This window comes from Clinocottus analis, unplaced genomic scaffold (genome assembly GCF_023055335.1).
Source record: "Clinocottus analis isolate CAN_PGR_092001 unplaced genomic scaffold, fCliAna1.0.p SCAF_4, whole genome shotgun sequence".
NCBI classification, from domain to species: domain Eukaryota; kingdom Metazoa; phylum Chordata; class Actinopteri; order Perciformes; family Cottidae; genus Clinocottus; species Clinocottus analis.
Genome location: NW_027176153.1, coordinates 22,520,630 through 22,536,519, shown reverse-complemented (window position 1 = coordinate 22,536,519; position 15,890 = coordinate 22,520,630). Strand labels below are relative to the sequence as shown.

The window sequence follows — 15,890 nt, the reverse complement described above, 5'->3', positions numbered from 1 at the left end:
TATACTTCCTCATAAAATCCCCCAAGGCATGATGGGAAGTGACTCGACGTTGGAGACGGACTGCATATGATAAACTCACTAACAAATAACAAGACAAATACACACTCCCATGGATCAACATGCATTTTAATACGTTTTGAGTTGTCTCCATGCACAATTATCCCCATACCACAACTTTTAAAACACGTAATTTTAGATAATTTGCATTCATATATATACACACACAGACACACACACACACACACACACACACACACACACACACACACACACACACACACACACACAAGCAGCGACTGCAGTATGTACCTCCTAAATTAGTTACACTGCAATTGAATGAGTTGAATGTAATGTATTGGTAACACACTTAAAGCTACTAAATTCATCTTAAGGGGGGAATTATGTACAACAGGAACATACGGCAAAATTACACAACAGGTTACATTTATATTCACATGGAAGGATCGTAGTGACGGTAGCTGTTGTTTTCGTCTGTACATGTCTGCGTTTGTGATTCCTGTCGGGAAAGTACTAACGACTTCCCGTGCTCCTCCGTCACAAAGTTTCCATTTTCAGTGAAACATAAGTCATCCGACATGCCCTTGCTCAGCTGATCGTCGTTCTCCTCCGGTGTCCTCAGACCAGCCTCGTCTTGATAGGACAGGTCAGGAGCCACGGACTCTTTCTCAAGAGGATCAGTCGGGTTTGTTATCAGCACTTTGGTTTCTTTCGGTGGCTCCTTTTTGTCTCCATGACATGACTCAAAACAGACCTGCAAGAGAGTAAAGTAGAAATATAAGAAACATGGAATATTACATTTTAAGTTGTGGGTATAGAAAAAAAGTGAAGTTACAGTTTCTCAGTTTATGGGAATAGCCCAGTTAACAGCGTTACATCCTGTAGACACCAAATTAAATATTATTCAAGATAATAGTCTGACATTTTGGGAATTACCCTCATTTGCTTGTTGATGCATGTTAGTGAAATGAGAAGAGACTCTCATGTCTGAATAGGAAGCTCGTACCAGCAGACATTTACTTAGTCGAGCAGAAAGACTGTACAACACAACACAACTTGGCTCCAAAACACAACTTGTTGTTTTCAAACTTCAGTTTTTGTCCGTTTTAAATAAATTACACATAAATAGTTTACCCGTGAGGCTAGCTAGTCCCCCTGTTTCTAGTATCCATGCTAAGCTAAGCTAACCACCCACTTGTCAAAGCAACTTTCGGAAAGAAGGCAAATAAATCTTGAAATGTCCAACGAAAGAGACACCGAAGAGGTAAAGTAACTTCAGAGTCAATTATTTCCAACATAATCATTCACAGTAAATAGTCTTTTTGAGAATGCAATAATTTGGATTGTTTTACAGGTTATGCAGTCAAAATAGGGTCAAAATCACATTTACCTTCACTTTTTCCGTTGTGTAGTCTGGTTTACCGAAAGCAGAAAAAAAAGATGAGTACAGTAAGTGGATCACTGAAACTTGAACTCATACGAAATGTCATAAAAGAGGAAATGTCAAGCACGACGTACCTTTACAAAGAAACCTGCACGCACATATCAGCACCAAGAGAAACCCAATCACAGAAAACACAACAATCAGAACTGTATGCGACCGTGAAGTTTTCTCTGCAACACAAGAAAGAGAGAAAACCGTTAACCACGTATTGATCCTTCCAGCAGTGTCACTTTCATAATTTATATTCTCCAATAATGCAGGATAATTACATTATTTGAGTAAAATACAAATTAGATTAAGAGAAAATGTTTTTTTCAGCAAATCACTGAGACACTTTCATATTTGCCTCATCCACATCGTAGCAGAGGAAGCAGAGATAAGAAAGAGTGAAGAAAAAATCATTTTCATCGAGTCCATGCTTACTTTTAAATTAATTAAAATGAATGAATTGCTTTTAAAAAAAAAAGCATGTTATTTAGCCATTACAACACAGAGGAGTCTAGCCACGAATGTAGTGGGAACAACGTGTCGGTGAAAGCTGTTTAACACACTGAAAACCACAGACCAACACAGATTCACGAGCTCTTTCATCACATCGCCTCCATAGTTTCGTTTTTAGCAAGAAACCACAAACCACACGGCTGCAGATGGCAGGAGAGTGAAAAAGTGAGAATTTTAATTATTTTTTTTTACAATTTACCAGCATACGCAAGAAACTTACCACAGATGTTGTCGGATACGTCTGTTCCGCTTTGTTCAACGTGGAATCCCTCCGTACACCTGCGAAGGGTGAAACAGTGTTAAAGGATACATTCCTGGTTTTCAGATTCAGGTGATTGCATGTCCTGAAGCACACGGACACACTGCTAAAGTGACAATGACTTATGAACGTTGAGAGCAGCTCCCACACAAAAATGAAAAATCTCAGTGCCATGGCTCCATTTTACAAATGAATCCTCTTATGCTGATACTTTTCATTACAGCACCACAATCCTTTAGAATAAGAAATCCTCCCCGACCACTGCCTCTGTCAGCACAACCACCAATAATATAAGATAACACGACATCTTGAAGAAAAGTTTAAATATATCTAGACAACCGAGAAAAAAAAGAGAAAAATATGAAAAAGTTGAGGCCCCTGCTTGTAGGAGATTATAGGGAATGTACTTTACTACAGAGTTTGATGAAAAGATTAATGCCACTCTGCAGCCTGACCAGCAAATATACAACAACAGCTAGCTTAGCTTAGCATAAACATCAAAAATAGAGGTAACAAAAACAAACCAAGGAGCACTTCTAAAGCTCACTGACTGCTAAGGTGGATGGGTTGGATTCATATTTAACAGTCATATATGAAAGTGGTGTTGATCTTATCATTGATCTCTTTCAATGCACAAATCCACAAATAAGCGAATTTCCGTAAATCTGAGGGAGCCCAATCCCAAAAAACTAACCGAGGAGAAATTATTTCCACGTTTATCTTTGAAACAGCCTCGAGAACCAAAAGGTAGATAAATAAATAGATAATTACTTTATTGTGTTCGTCTCATGAAGGTTTGTTTGCAGAGATATACAAACCGACAAATCAATAAATTGAAAACTGAGACTCGAAGGCATGACATTTTCGGAAGTGGAATTGGATTTCCTGCACTTACTCTGTCCATTTCTCACAGACACCGTTCCATGAGTTTTCTTTGGAAAATGTGCCTCCTGTGCATTTCTGGCACACGGTGTTATGAGAGTGGTTGCCTGAAAGCAGAGCGGGACAGATTCATCAGCACGTCGCCAAAACAAAGCCGGTCATTCTTTATCTTCAACGTCGCTCAAGTCTCCGCGTCGCACCTTCGGACCGAGCGCCGTATCCCGGTTGGCAGAGTGTGTGTGGCACGCAGGTGATGCATGCTTTACTCGAGCAGTGGAATCCAGCTTTACACACACAGCTGCTTTTTGTTGTCTTGCTCTTCTCGACAACAACGCCAAAGTTTTTATCTGAGAGTGGAGAGAACGGACACAAGTTGTCAGTTGTGCTACGTCAAAATAACGTCTCTCGGTTCATATCCGGAAGCCCTTTTCTTTGGTTCTTACGTGGGTCACAGTACGGTTGACGTTGACACTTGTTTTCTTCCGTGTATTTGTCCTGATATTCGTTCTCTTCACATTCGGTGCACTGAGGATCCCGGCAAGTACCGAGGGACGACATGCTGGTCCCTGAAAAACACGTGTTCAAAGTCAAAAAACACAACGCAGTACCATGTCGTGTGACTCAATATGCAGTAAAAATGGAGACACGTGGCTAAAAGGAATCGTTAGTATAGTTAGGACATAAGCGTTCTTGCTGAGAGTGAGATGAAATAAAAAGAAGTTACCCTAACCTGGTTAGCTTAGCTTAGCATAAAGACTGATAACAGGCGAGCCGGCTCTGCTTAAAAAGGAGGTTAACAAATAAATTCTTCCACCATGCAGCTACATCTAAATCTCACTAATTAACATGTTTCAGATGAGTTTAGTGTAAAAACAAGACGTCGCAATGTGTCGTGGGGTTGTGTGCTTCATGGATGTGTTGGATTACTTTTGTCTGTGATGTGTTAAATCCCAATTTCCAGACTATGAGGTGGTTTGTTCTGCCAAAAGTCTAAAAACACAATATATTAAGTTCACAGTATGATTAAACAGTGACAAATAGCAAATTATATCAGTGGAGAAGTAAATAAGGAGCTTTTGTTCTCAACATTTTAGCATTTTTGAGAAATTACTAGACTGTTTGTCTCAGCTCTACCTGGATGTAGCGTAGCATCATATCTAACAGAGGCAACGAGCGACGTATCGATCTTCTGATTAGTTGAAAAATAAAAATCGAAAAGGAGGATTTCACAAATGTTGTAACTATTTCTGTTCCTGTGATGTGGACATTGGGATTTGGGAATGTGAAAGAGAAACCAGTGAAGGAAAAGAGGAAAGTGAAAGGAAAAGTACATGTTTTTTAGCATCAGTAGAGGCGGTGGCCTTTTGCCATCTTTGTCTACTACATACAGTACCTTTAATGTTTATGTATTATTGGAGGACATCCATTATCGTTACACCTTAATATAGACTATGTGGCTCCCAATTGTTCATGTCTTACTCCATCTTGTTATTCATTTAGTTTACGGTCAGTGAATGGGACTCGACACAGTGCCTGTGTGGCTGCAATAACACAAGTAACATGTTCCCAGATCAGTTTCACGCAAACCAAAAAGTCCTGTTCACGCACCTGGACCGCACATTTTGCAGCACTCTCCATTCCTCTCGTATTGAGTGAGGGGGTCACAGGCGGCCTGAGCAGCGGTCATCTGCTGGAAGAGAGACACATGAGTACTGATGCTGAGCTCTCTTCCGTCATGGCTGTTGCACTTCCTGTCACAAGAGGCTGCTGCGAGGCGCGACGGAAAGTCCCAAACACTCAAGAAGCTGTCAACTCCAAAAACTGAACGCCAACTGCCTCTCGGTCTTTTCTTTTTTATTTTTTTGCACACTAGCATCATGCTTTAATATCAATATTTCAAATAATATATAAAGTCGTGCGCGTCATCTTTGCGGTGGTAAACGAAAGTGAAAGTAACTTTCAACAGACCTGCGTCAAAGGGTGTGCCATGCAAAGAATACGCACGATTTTGAGCAGAATATAACTTGTAGCTGTACATCTGAGTAATAATAGCAATATAGTGATTTAAAATGAAATATATATCAACAACCACACGGCTAAACGGTAAAGTGTGAGTTCTACTTATCATATTATCTAACAACGACATACATGACTTAGATTACTCACAGAGAAACCCATCACCGACAACGTCATCAGCAGCAAAAGATGCATTTTCATGAATTGTGTCCTCGCCTTGTTGCTGCCCGCTTCAGCTGCAGTGTGTTGTTGTCTCGGCTCTGAAGGAGTCTGATAGTCTTTCTCTACTGCCTCTGGAGGGAGGAGCTGCGGAGGGTTTTTCCTGTGTGTGTGTGTGTGTGTGTGTGTGTGTGTGTGTGTGTGTGTGTGTGTGTGTGTGTGTGTGTGTGTGTGTGTGTGTTTTCACTTGACCGTTTCCTGTAAATTAATCGCATCATGCAGGCAGCGTGGTTCCTTGGGACTGTCAGTTCATTGATTTTTTGGGGGGAAAATTTCATGTTTCATATTCGTAAAGCCAACTTCTCGAGGTCTTGAAGCCTCCGGGGTTGAGTTTAGAAAGTACATATATCTATTATAAACAATAAACATGCTCATATACGTTTGCAATGTTATTCAAATAGATTTTGTTGCCTGTTTATTGTCTTTTTTTTTAAAGTTTCTTATTGTGTCCGGGTTGAATGGATGAAGGTGTTCTGATGTCCCTTTTTCAGATTGATGCCTGATGTTCTCTGTTTTGTGGTATTGTAACACATACATGCTGATTACACCAATGCAGAAAGTAGTAGTAAATAATATTATTCAATTATTCAATACCACTTTACATTTTAAAAGGGTAATATGCTTAACCGGCGACGGAGATGTATTGTTTTCATTGTTCTCGGTCACACGTGTTGCAACCAACTGTAGAGGTTGAAACTAAACCAGATCCAGGGATTCCCCCAGAACTTTTCAGCAGGGGGGATTTCCCACATGCTGAGCGCCAAATGCTGTGAGGGCGCAGCTGTTGTGTGCAGACATGCGCAGTGGCCATTTAAAGCGTCTGATCGTGAGCGCTAAAGCCATGTTGTACCGGCTATGAGGCACATTTCACTTGCTGGAAATTCCAATGGATTCCGAGAAAAAGTGTGTTGTTTTCTTGTGCACACATTGATGCAATTTCATTGGAATATTCACACTTCAAAATTGTGTATATTTCCCTCATAAGTTTGGTAAAATATTTGCTCCAGTACAAATCACTGACTTCATCCTCGTGCTGTATTCCTGGTTGTGGGATCTCTTGTTATTCCTGTTACAGGATACCTGTGAGAGATTTTTTTGTTAAAGTGTGTATTTAGTGTTTTTCTTATTTTTGTGTGTGGATTTGTGGTATTATCCTTACTAAACTGTATAAACAAGGACCGGGGAAGAAGGGATTAAAAAAAAAAAAATCATCCCATTCTATGAGACTTTTTTTTTTTTTAACAAAGAATAGACATATTTCACCTAATGTAATCCTAATCATGTGCTTCTCTGATAATTTATGAGTCAGTTTTTGAGAATTAGATAGTAGCCTGAAATCAAATTTCAGTCACTAGACTTATCATTAAAAGTTCTGAACAGTTTTGCTGTTGGATATTAATCATTAATAAAGTGCCAAAGTACACTGTCGTTGGTAAAGTCAACTTTTTGGAGGTGAAATCCTTCAGAACGCCTTTGTTAAATGTGATGATATTTTTATTTACCATTTAAATAAGTTGATATATATATATAACTGCGCACATGATGTGGATAAATATGAATGCCAATTTATAAATAAATAGAAACATCAAAACACAAGACTTAAAATACAGTGAGAAAACCTTTTCATTAAAATATGATGGAAACTGTCCATTACAATTATGTCATCTGGGTTTATATGACTTACCTTCTGATTACAATACATGAGAGGTGTGCAGGTACATTGCATCACTGTCTTTCATTGTATTGTTAATGGTAATGGCTGCAGGTTTCTGAGCGCTCTCTCCTGGGTCAAACAGGTTGAGCAGCAGGTAAAACACATTGTTCTGCATGTGGAGACACGCACACTGACTGGAAATGTTTGCCGCTCTGCAGTGGGAGTGGCCAGACTGCCTCTACCTGCACAGGTAGAGGCAGTCTTCGAAGAAGTGAACCTTGAGTGGGAAGAGGGCGGCCCCACACAGACCGACACAAATCACAACATTGTTTTCCTTTGGTGAGAGAAGCAGATTTCTATTTTAGATCTCGCATGACAACAAGAAAAATTAAAGTATCTCCCATATCTTTGCCTTAAAAGAGGAACAATTTGATGCACTAAGAAGCTGCATGGATTTCCCTGTGATGCCAAATTTAGGATCCAAGAAGAAGGACAATCCATCCAGAGTGGACCGACACCCCGAGGACTTGCCACAGGTAAGATCTTACTTCATAAACTATACTGTACGTTAATATTGAAGGGAGCAAGCATAACGCAGTAAATCCTTGCAGCCGCAAAAGTCCTATTTTCCCAAGAAAGTTTACAATCATTGCTTCTGCAAAACGGCCGTGCAGCAAGAGGAAATACACGTTTGGCTTATGGGAGTCGCTTGAGAATGTCTTACTTCCTCAATTTAACCTGACTTCTCTACTCTTTGAAGTTCCCCTAAAACAAACCACCTGTTTTACTCAGAACTGTGATGAACGGTGACTAATTTCAGGAAGTATGTTGTATCTGCATGTATCTTAAAGATGCAGATGCTGATTGCTGAACGCAGCGGTTCCTCTTTACAATCCCAGTGAGCTGAGCCTGAAACATCTGGTCTCTCTTATCAACCTCCACACATAATTAATAAAAGATTTAGTTAAATATTGCTGAAGCAAAAATACTGCATGACAGCTAAACGGAAAAAGCCTAAAAATCCCTTAAGGAGGTTTAAAAATGACTTAGGATTTGTTTGTTTACCACACTTTAAAGGGAAAATGCATGTTTTAGGAAGTACTATTTGTTCACAGACAGTGTTTTTAGTTCACAATCGAGACGACTTCTCAAATAAAGACTATGTACCTTGTTGTGCTTTTAGTTGAGCAATGAGATGCAGCTGAGCATCATGAAGAAGGTGAAGAGCGGAGAATTGTCCATCGAGGATGCTCTGCAGCAGGCCAGGATGGAACGGGCCGGGAGGCAGTCGTTCAAACCGGAGACAGTGGCTGAAGAGGTATATGAGCATTTAGAGGGTCGCAATCCTGAAGTTCAAAGCTGATTCATGGCGTAGGTTTCAACTTAAACGGTTGAAAACAATATGAAGGCAGCGCAAATGAATCAAATCAGTGAAGTTGCGGGCTTTAAAACATGTGATGTGGTGTTTACGACCTTCCCACGTCCACACATCAGATCATCAATCGCCTGTGAATGACCTACTTGGGAACTTTGGAGGAAACTTGTTTTGTTGTTCGTGACCTGCTCAGCCTGCTGGGTCGGTTTAAAAATAAGTTGGTCTGTGGCCACTCTGATTGGGCCAAGTGCATTTTTTACTTTTTTAAGGAATGTTTGAGACGTTTAGCCTCAGCAGGAAACAGATACAGGACATAGGATGCTGTCCTCATGACGGTACTTCTTGTTACTTCTTGTTCACTGTACACTGTACATATATATAGATATACTGATGTATATATGTTATGTATGCTGCATACATATATTTTGCATTTTGCACTTTTTGCACATTTCAGTTTACATTTAATTTAAATCAAACCTCTGAATACACTGAATACACTGAATACACTAATTTATCCTCCGAATACACTGCTGTGTTTTGCTTGTTGTGTATGTTTTGCACATGTGTATGTGTATATGTATGTGTACATGTGTGTATGTATGTATGTATGTATGTATGTATGCATGCATGCATGCATGCATATGTATGTATGTGTATGTATGTATGTGTGTATGCGTGTGTATGTATATAGATATGTATGTATATATGTGTACATGTATGTGCGTGGGCCACGGGTGGGTGTGTATGTGTAGGTATGTGTATGTGTGTATATATGTATATGTATATGTTTGTATATATGTATATGTATGTGTATATGTATGTATGTGTGTATATATGCATATGTAGATGTGTATGTATGTGTGTATGTATATGTGTGCGGGTGTATGTATATATATATATATATGTATCCATTCCGCTTGCTTGCATGTATGTGTATATATATGTTTATACTTATTTCTTACTTATGCATACATCTGTTACCCGCTGTTCCTGTTATTATTTATTTTATTTTATCATCTGTGTGTTTAACTTAGTTTACGGCATTGGGATGCTGCTAGTACGACAAAAAATTTCTCCTTGGAGATTAATAAAGTACTTTTCATTTCATTTCATTTCATTTCATTAACTCAAAGGATTTTTTCATTCATTTATGTCTAACATTTTATATATTTTGTTGGCTGTTGTTGCAGGAACAACAACCCAAACAGTACAACTTCAGCGTGCACAAACACAGCCACTACAGATGGCAGAAGAGGGTTCTTCAGGTGAGTTAAAACGACAACAATCAAACAGGAATAAGATCATATAGCCATGTTAGCAGTTTTGTGAAGCTACTTGTACAGCTTTGAGGCTAAAATGGCTAAAACGCTAAAAGCGGTAATGCTAACTGATGTACGGCAGGTATAATGTGTTTACCTTTATAGTTTCGGGAATTGGCACGCTAACATTTGCTAATTTGCACTGAATTGTACTGAAGTACAACTGAGACTGATTAAAATGTCACTTGTTTTGCAGGTAAATGTTTATAAACCAAAGTATTGGACTAATACAAATGTACCACTGTAAACAGCTAATTGATTATCAAAAGTGATTACAATTCAACAAATCAGGGGACCAACAAAGTCAGTAGGATTCATCCTCTGGGGACCACACATGTCTGTCAAAAGCTTCATTGCTATCCATCCAATGGTTTTTGAGATATTTTTCCAGCATGGTAGCACAGCTACAAAACTCAGAAGAGCAAATATGATCATTTTTACTGTGTTAATGTAGATGTGCACTAAGACACAAACTAAAACCTTTTCTTTGTGACAAACGCAGATCGACTTTAAGACCAAAATGCTGTGCAGCATTGAGAAAGGCATCATCAAACGACAACTTCCCTTCTCCATTGTCAAAAGTTGTGACGATGGAGTCGGTTCCAAGTTCAACATTTCCTTCAAAGCACATCATGATTATGAATTGGAGGCCACTTCACTGGAGGACAAACACAAGGTGAATTAAATCAATAAAAATCAACAATCACAATAGTTTTACCAAATGTCTCCACGTTGCTATTGCAAAGTTATGGAAGGCTTGACCATTGGTGCTTTCACAAAATATTTACAAAATGATAGTTTTGATCAATAATCACCACTAATGTCGATATAATGACTAAGTGGGAAAAGGCAAATAATAGCACAGCCAGAACAGTCTTCAGAAAATTACATACTTTTACTGTAATGCATCCTTTAAAACAACATATTAAAATATCCACATAACAGACTTGTCTCACATTATCGATATAACACTGATATATTGTCCTGCCCTTAATTGTGCTTTGGATGTTTCGTTATTAATGTTCACATTTGGACTTTTCCCCCACTTCATTCTCAGATGATGAAGCTTGTGAATCAGATCATTTATGGGAACATTTACAGTGCCACTGCAGAGACGCGTCAGCAGCCTGAAGCGTCACAGAGACTCCAGGAAGGCGTCTTGTTGCTGCACCGAGGCGGCCTGGCGTCCTTCAGATGGGTGAAGTACGGATGTGTCCTTATTTTCTGTAAAGCTGCTATTAAATGTGCAGCAAAGACGTTAGCGACAAGAAATTATTCACAGCCACATGTTCTCATCCACATTCTCAGTTACAAACTCTGCAAATATATTTCATCACTGTGAAGTTTCTTTGTCTACACACTATGAAAGTGGCAAAACTAAAAGTTCTGAGCTAGGTAAGAAACTCTAATTTGAATAAAACTTTGGTGTTAATTTTTTTTAATATATATATAGTTTGATATGCTCTGCTTATTTGCTTTCTTGCTTAAAGTTGAGAGGATGTATTTATGTTATTATTATATTATTTACATCCCTCTCATCTCTTTGCTTGAAACAGGCAGAAACAGAAAGCTTGTTAAGGTCATAATTACAGAAATGACAAACAAGGTATGATGTCATATAGAAACAGTGTCACCATTACTCCACTATTTCACAATTTTTAGATATTTTTAATCCCAGATGTCCAGATATCAGTATCGGCCTCAGAAAACCAGTATTGGTACTACAAAACAGTAAAATACATGGATTTCAAGTATAATTACTGCAAAATAAGTGAAAATCAGTATACGTCATGTGACATACGTTATATAGTTGGTACAGTGAAGAATTGAGACACAGTTCATTCAGGCCCTCATGTTTCTCACATTACCTTCTCCATTTGGTTCCAGATATGAGGTCCAGCTCCACCCAGACCAGCTGACGCTGATCCCCATCAGGCGGCGAGGCCCCGCTGACGCCGGGGCGACGTCCTCGGCGCCCTCGTCCATCGTGATTCATCTGTCGGGCGGCGACACCAGTGTACAGAAACCCAACAGCCCCGACGCGTTCACACTGATCACCCACAAAAATGAGTACCAGTGAGTGAGGATTAATTAAGTTGTGGAACTAGCTATTCAAAGCGGCTGTTTCTTTTTTCTTTTTTTTCTTCACTCACAGCCTCTTAAAAGTGTGTGATTTACAATATAAAATGCATTCTGTTGAGGATGTTGTGTTGGCCCTGTTTCATGAGACTTTGTGGAAGAGTGTTGCATGAGCCAAGAAGGAATTATTGCATCCTCAAGTGGCTCAGAATCACACTGTGGATACAGAAATGATCTTTATAAGATACTATAGCGCATGCCGTTGGCGGAGGTTAGCGCCCTTCTTCTTTGTTTGAGTGAGGAAATCTCGGCCTCAAGTGTTCGTCACCAGTTCATCTCAGTTAATGCGGGAAGTCGAGTTAACTTTTGTTTGGTTTATTTGCAGGTTCCGGGTCCCTTTACCAGATCAGCCAACGGCCTCTGGCTCGGTCCAGATGGAGCGGGACGCTTGGGTCGAGGCCATCGACAAACTGTGTTTGGACTGGAAGAGGAAGTCCAAGGACGAAAGCACGTTTGCGGAAACGAAGGGTCTACGGCATCTCAGCATAGCCGAATGCGCAGAGGACACCGACACAGAGCTCGAGCCGAGCGGGGGACTCGGTGGCAGCAACGCGACTTATCCTGCAGACTGTGCAAAGCCGACTTCCAAACCTCGCAGCGGGGCTGATATTTCGTCTCCCACCCCATCGCCGACCTCCCCTGGCGTCTTTGCCTTATCGACGCCCGCTTTCCCTCAACCCGCACCCTCCAATAGTAGCATCGCACCCTCTTCAGAGTCTCTTGACCATAAGGCAGGCGCATCAGAGCACATAGCGCATCCCTCCTCGGATGTCCCACCACCACCACCACCACCACCACCACCACCACCTTCACCCTTCAAATTTGCGATGAATTTAAGGAAACCACGAACCAAGGCTTTCCACTGGGACGTAGTTGCCAAAGATAAGGTAACCGTCACAGTTAAAACTTCATTCATCAGCTCAAAATGACTTTCTTTTCACATTTGCTTATAAAGCCGATAAAATGTCTCATGAGTGGAACTTGTTCATATTCAAATGCAATGTTTTGTTATTGTGACAAACACTGAAAGGTCAGTTTCATCTTGGTGTCACTTCATTATTCCTCATATTGCATCATTGTTGTGAATTATTCTTTGTTTTGTCTGTCGAGTTATTGCGTCCCCGGTGTTGCTCTTTTGTAATGTTTCGCATTGATTTCCTCTCATAATGGAGTTGTCTCAGTTCTGAATTAATTTGTTTCTTGGCAGATTGCAAAATCGTTTTGGACGCAGGGAAGCGCCGGGAGGATTGAAATCGACACGTCGCGCTTATACGAGCAATTTGCCGTTAAAGATCTGGGGACGTTCGCGGCGGCCGAGCCGAGCAACACACAGCAGATTATGCTCAACCAGAAGATTGCACACAACTTCAGTGAGTAGCTCAACAATCAACACGTGACTGGGCATCGAGGTAAAGTTAAATTATGAATATAATCCAGCCGCAATAGATCGGATTAGATTTTTTCCCACCAAAATAGATCTAATCAATGTCACTTCATGTTCGGGAAGTTGTGGTGTGAAACAAAACCCCAGCAGAGGGAAGTGCCACACAAGTGCAGAAGCAGTTTTAATGTTAATTAGACTTTATATGCCTGGTTAAGAGGAAGATGAGCTGATAACTATTTTACGAAGGGCCTATAAATGCTGACATTCAGCTGTTTTAAAACGAGTTGAGACTGATGTTCCTTCCGTGTGTCAACAGGGGGCAGTGTGTCACCAATCCTGCCACAACTGCCCTTGTAACTGGCAGAGCTGTGGAGAAGTGGAATATATTCCACATCTCTCCTAATGGCTTTTTTTTCGCTTTTGATTAACTGTGTGTACGTGGCTTGTATATTTCAAGATCCCAAGCCGGGGGGAGAATATCTCAGAAACTTCCTTTCACATCTCTTCCAACAGGCACAGACACTGTGAAGTGATACAGATGTGGTGGTGGTGGTGGGCTGCTAAGTGGAATCAGTGTGAGCGTGCAGACCGGCAACATAATTAGAGTTCATATGTTCATGAAATATAGATAGGGGGGATCTGAGCGACAGCCGCATGCCAGCCAGCGATTTCCTGTCCTGATAAAGAATATCCCAGCGTTCGGAGTTTGTGCTCCTCTCTGACCTGGAAACTTGTGTCAGGAGGAGCAGGAGCTGAGTGATGACAGCCTGCAGGCAACCCAAGGCCGTGCATCTTCCCGTTGCAAGCTTTAGAAAAACGCAGACGTTTGAAGAACAAGGGGAAACGTCTCGTCTCACTGTCTCTTCTACTTTGGTCGTATTTTAACGCTCATATGGAAAGTTACTTTAAGGAGTGTTAGAGGAAGTATTTAGATCCATTGCATTGAGAATGTCATCTAAATATGATCACCAAACTGTACTTGAACTATCAAAGGTAAATGGCACATTTGAATGTTACACAATTATTGGAATAGTATTACTGATTTAGCAACGTGTCAGCAGCATTTTCTGGTTGTGGCTTGTCAAGGTGAAGCTCATTGTAAATATGTTATAAACTACTTAGCCTATTCATGTAACACTTGATTCTATTTTTATAAACTAATATGTTTTATATGTAAAATCTACTTTGCTAGTAACATCAGGGGAGTAAAAATTGAAACATTTTCCTAGTATAAAGTATAAAGTCGCACAAATTGCTCACACTCAAGATCTATTGTGTGCTTTAAAGTCTATGTTGATGCTTAGTCTATGCTTTAAACAATCAATAAGAGCTTTTTATTCAATAATATAAACAAAAAGAAGTGGCGATGAATCCCCCCCAGGATTCAGATCTCATTGAAGCCACATATGAAGAACAGAAATTGGTTAAAAGAATCTCTTTCCCTCCTTCTCCACCTCTTGGCATCCTCCACAGACACGCTCACATGCCCTCCCTTCCCTTGTTTGCATGCTTATCACCAAAAACCTGCCTAAATGTCTGCTGTTTATTCAGCTCGTATCCCATTCTTTGCCACACTATTTGTCCATCTGATCCCTTTACTGGGAGCCAGTATGCAAGCAAAATCTTTACATCTTTACTTTTTTTGTCACGAAGATAGCACCAGCTGAGCAGACAGTCAGACAACAGCTCCATCCGATGAGGATGAAATGTTTGTGTGTGGACGTCTGTGTGGTGGGATTCTCTAACACAACAATGATGAAGTCAGTCACCTACAAGGATCTATGAGCAAAAATCGTATATACAATTAATAACATTAGGGTAGAATCACCTGAAACTAATAAATGGCTCAATAAATCCAATAAGTTCCCTCTCAAAAGTTGCCAAGCAGAAGTATGAAGTAGCATAAAATGTAAATACTCATATCCAGAGACAAACTTTACTCTTTTGTGTTGATTTTGGCAAACAAAAGGGAGTGTTTCGCTTCAGAAAACCTCTCCTACTGCAGCAGGACGCCCCGCTGGAGCATCTCACCTGCGTGCCATAAATCTTCTGAATTCACGAGAAATTAGACAATCGTGGACAATAACTTTGTAGAAATAATCAATATTCTCACCGGTGGTCTGTTTACTTGTGTAGGAAATTGAGTATTAGTCAAAAGGTTATGTTCAGTAGTGGAGTGAATCTTTCCATTTCTGGGTGATTTTATATGATCATGCAGTTCAGATCAGGACATTTATGTAAAGATTATGTGTCCTAACAACTTTTTTTTTTTTTCTTACCTTGAGAGCCCCGGTGCATGCAGCGTATTTAATGACTGGAAATGTGGCACTTCTAATTAAAAGTACACCTGTGGCTTCCCGCGCCCTGTGGGACACACTCTCCATGTCCACACTCTAATTTGCCGGGGCATTGCCCAGTTTGCCCGAGTGCCAATCGACAAAGGGCTTGATTGTGTTGCCTTTCTCCGGGCCCAGCGCCTGACTCTCACCCTGGTGATGCTCAACATCGTTGGTGATGTTTGATGTTGTGTTTCCTCATTCAAAAAAATGTGACACAAAAGACTTTGTTGGTCGTAGCGAGGGAATTAAAGAGGTAGAGACGTCTTGATTACTGCTTCATGTTCAACGTGATTATTTTATTCACTTTGTCATGAGTCGATTTTTTTAATCAGTTTTGGATT

At 40.3% G+C, this 15,890-nt stretch overlaps 1 protein-coding gene across 2 annotated transcripts; it reads right to left on the bottom strand.

Annotated features, from left to right (window-relative positions):
• Positions 1–108: 108 nt before the first annotated feature.
• Positions 109–5,417, bottom strand: cd40 (CD40 molecule, TNF receptor superfamily member 5). Of its 2 annotated transcripts, none has more exons than XM_068597775.1 (9): positions 5,271–5,417; positions 4,713–4,794; positions 3,548–3,670; positions 3,305–3,451; positions 3,118–3,211; positions 2,184–2,242; positions 1,537–1,632; positions 1,409–1,431; positions 109–772 (listed from the first exon to the last, which is right to left on the bottom strand). In XM_068597775.1, exons 1-9 carry the CDS (start codon positions 5,319–5,321, stop codon positions 452–454), a joined length of 996 nt encoding a protein of 331 aa, XP_068453876.1. In that variant the 5' UTR covers positions 5,322–5,417; the 3' UTR covers positions 109–451. The 2 variants fall into 2 exon arrangements, with proteins under 2 accessions (XP_068453876.1, XP_068453877.1); XM_068597776.1 differs by having other exon boundaries at positions 4,713–4,791; positions 5,271–5,415.
• Positions 5,418–15,890: the final 10,473 nt, after the last annotated feature.

Coding starts and splice junctions, on each gene's coding strand:
- cd40 (XM_068597775.1), bottom strand. CDS start 5,321: ATGAAAATGCATCTTTTGCTGCTGATGACGTTGTCGGTGATGGGTTTC. Junction 4,795..5,270: donor TGTCGGTGATGGGTTTCTCT/GTGAGTAATCTA, acceptor TCTCTCTTCCAG/CAGATGACCGCTGCTCAGGC. Junction 1,633..2,183: donor CGTATCCGACAACATCTGTG/GTAAGTTTCTTG, acceptor CTTGTGTTGCAG/AGAAAACTTCACGGTCGCAT.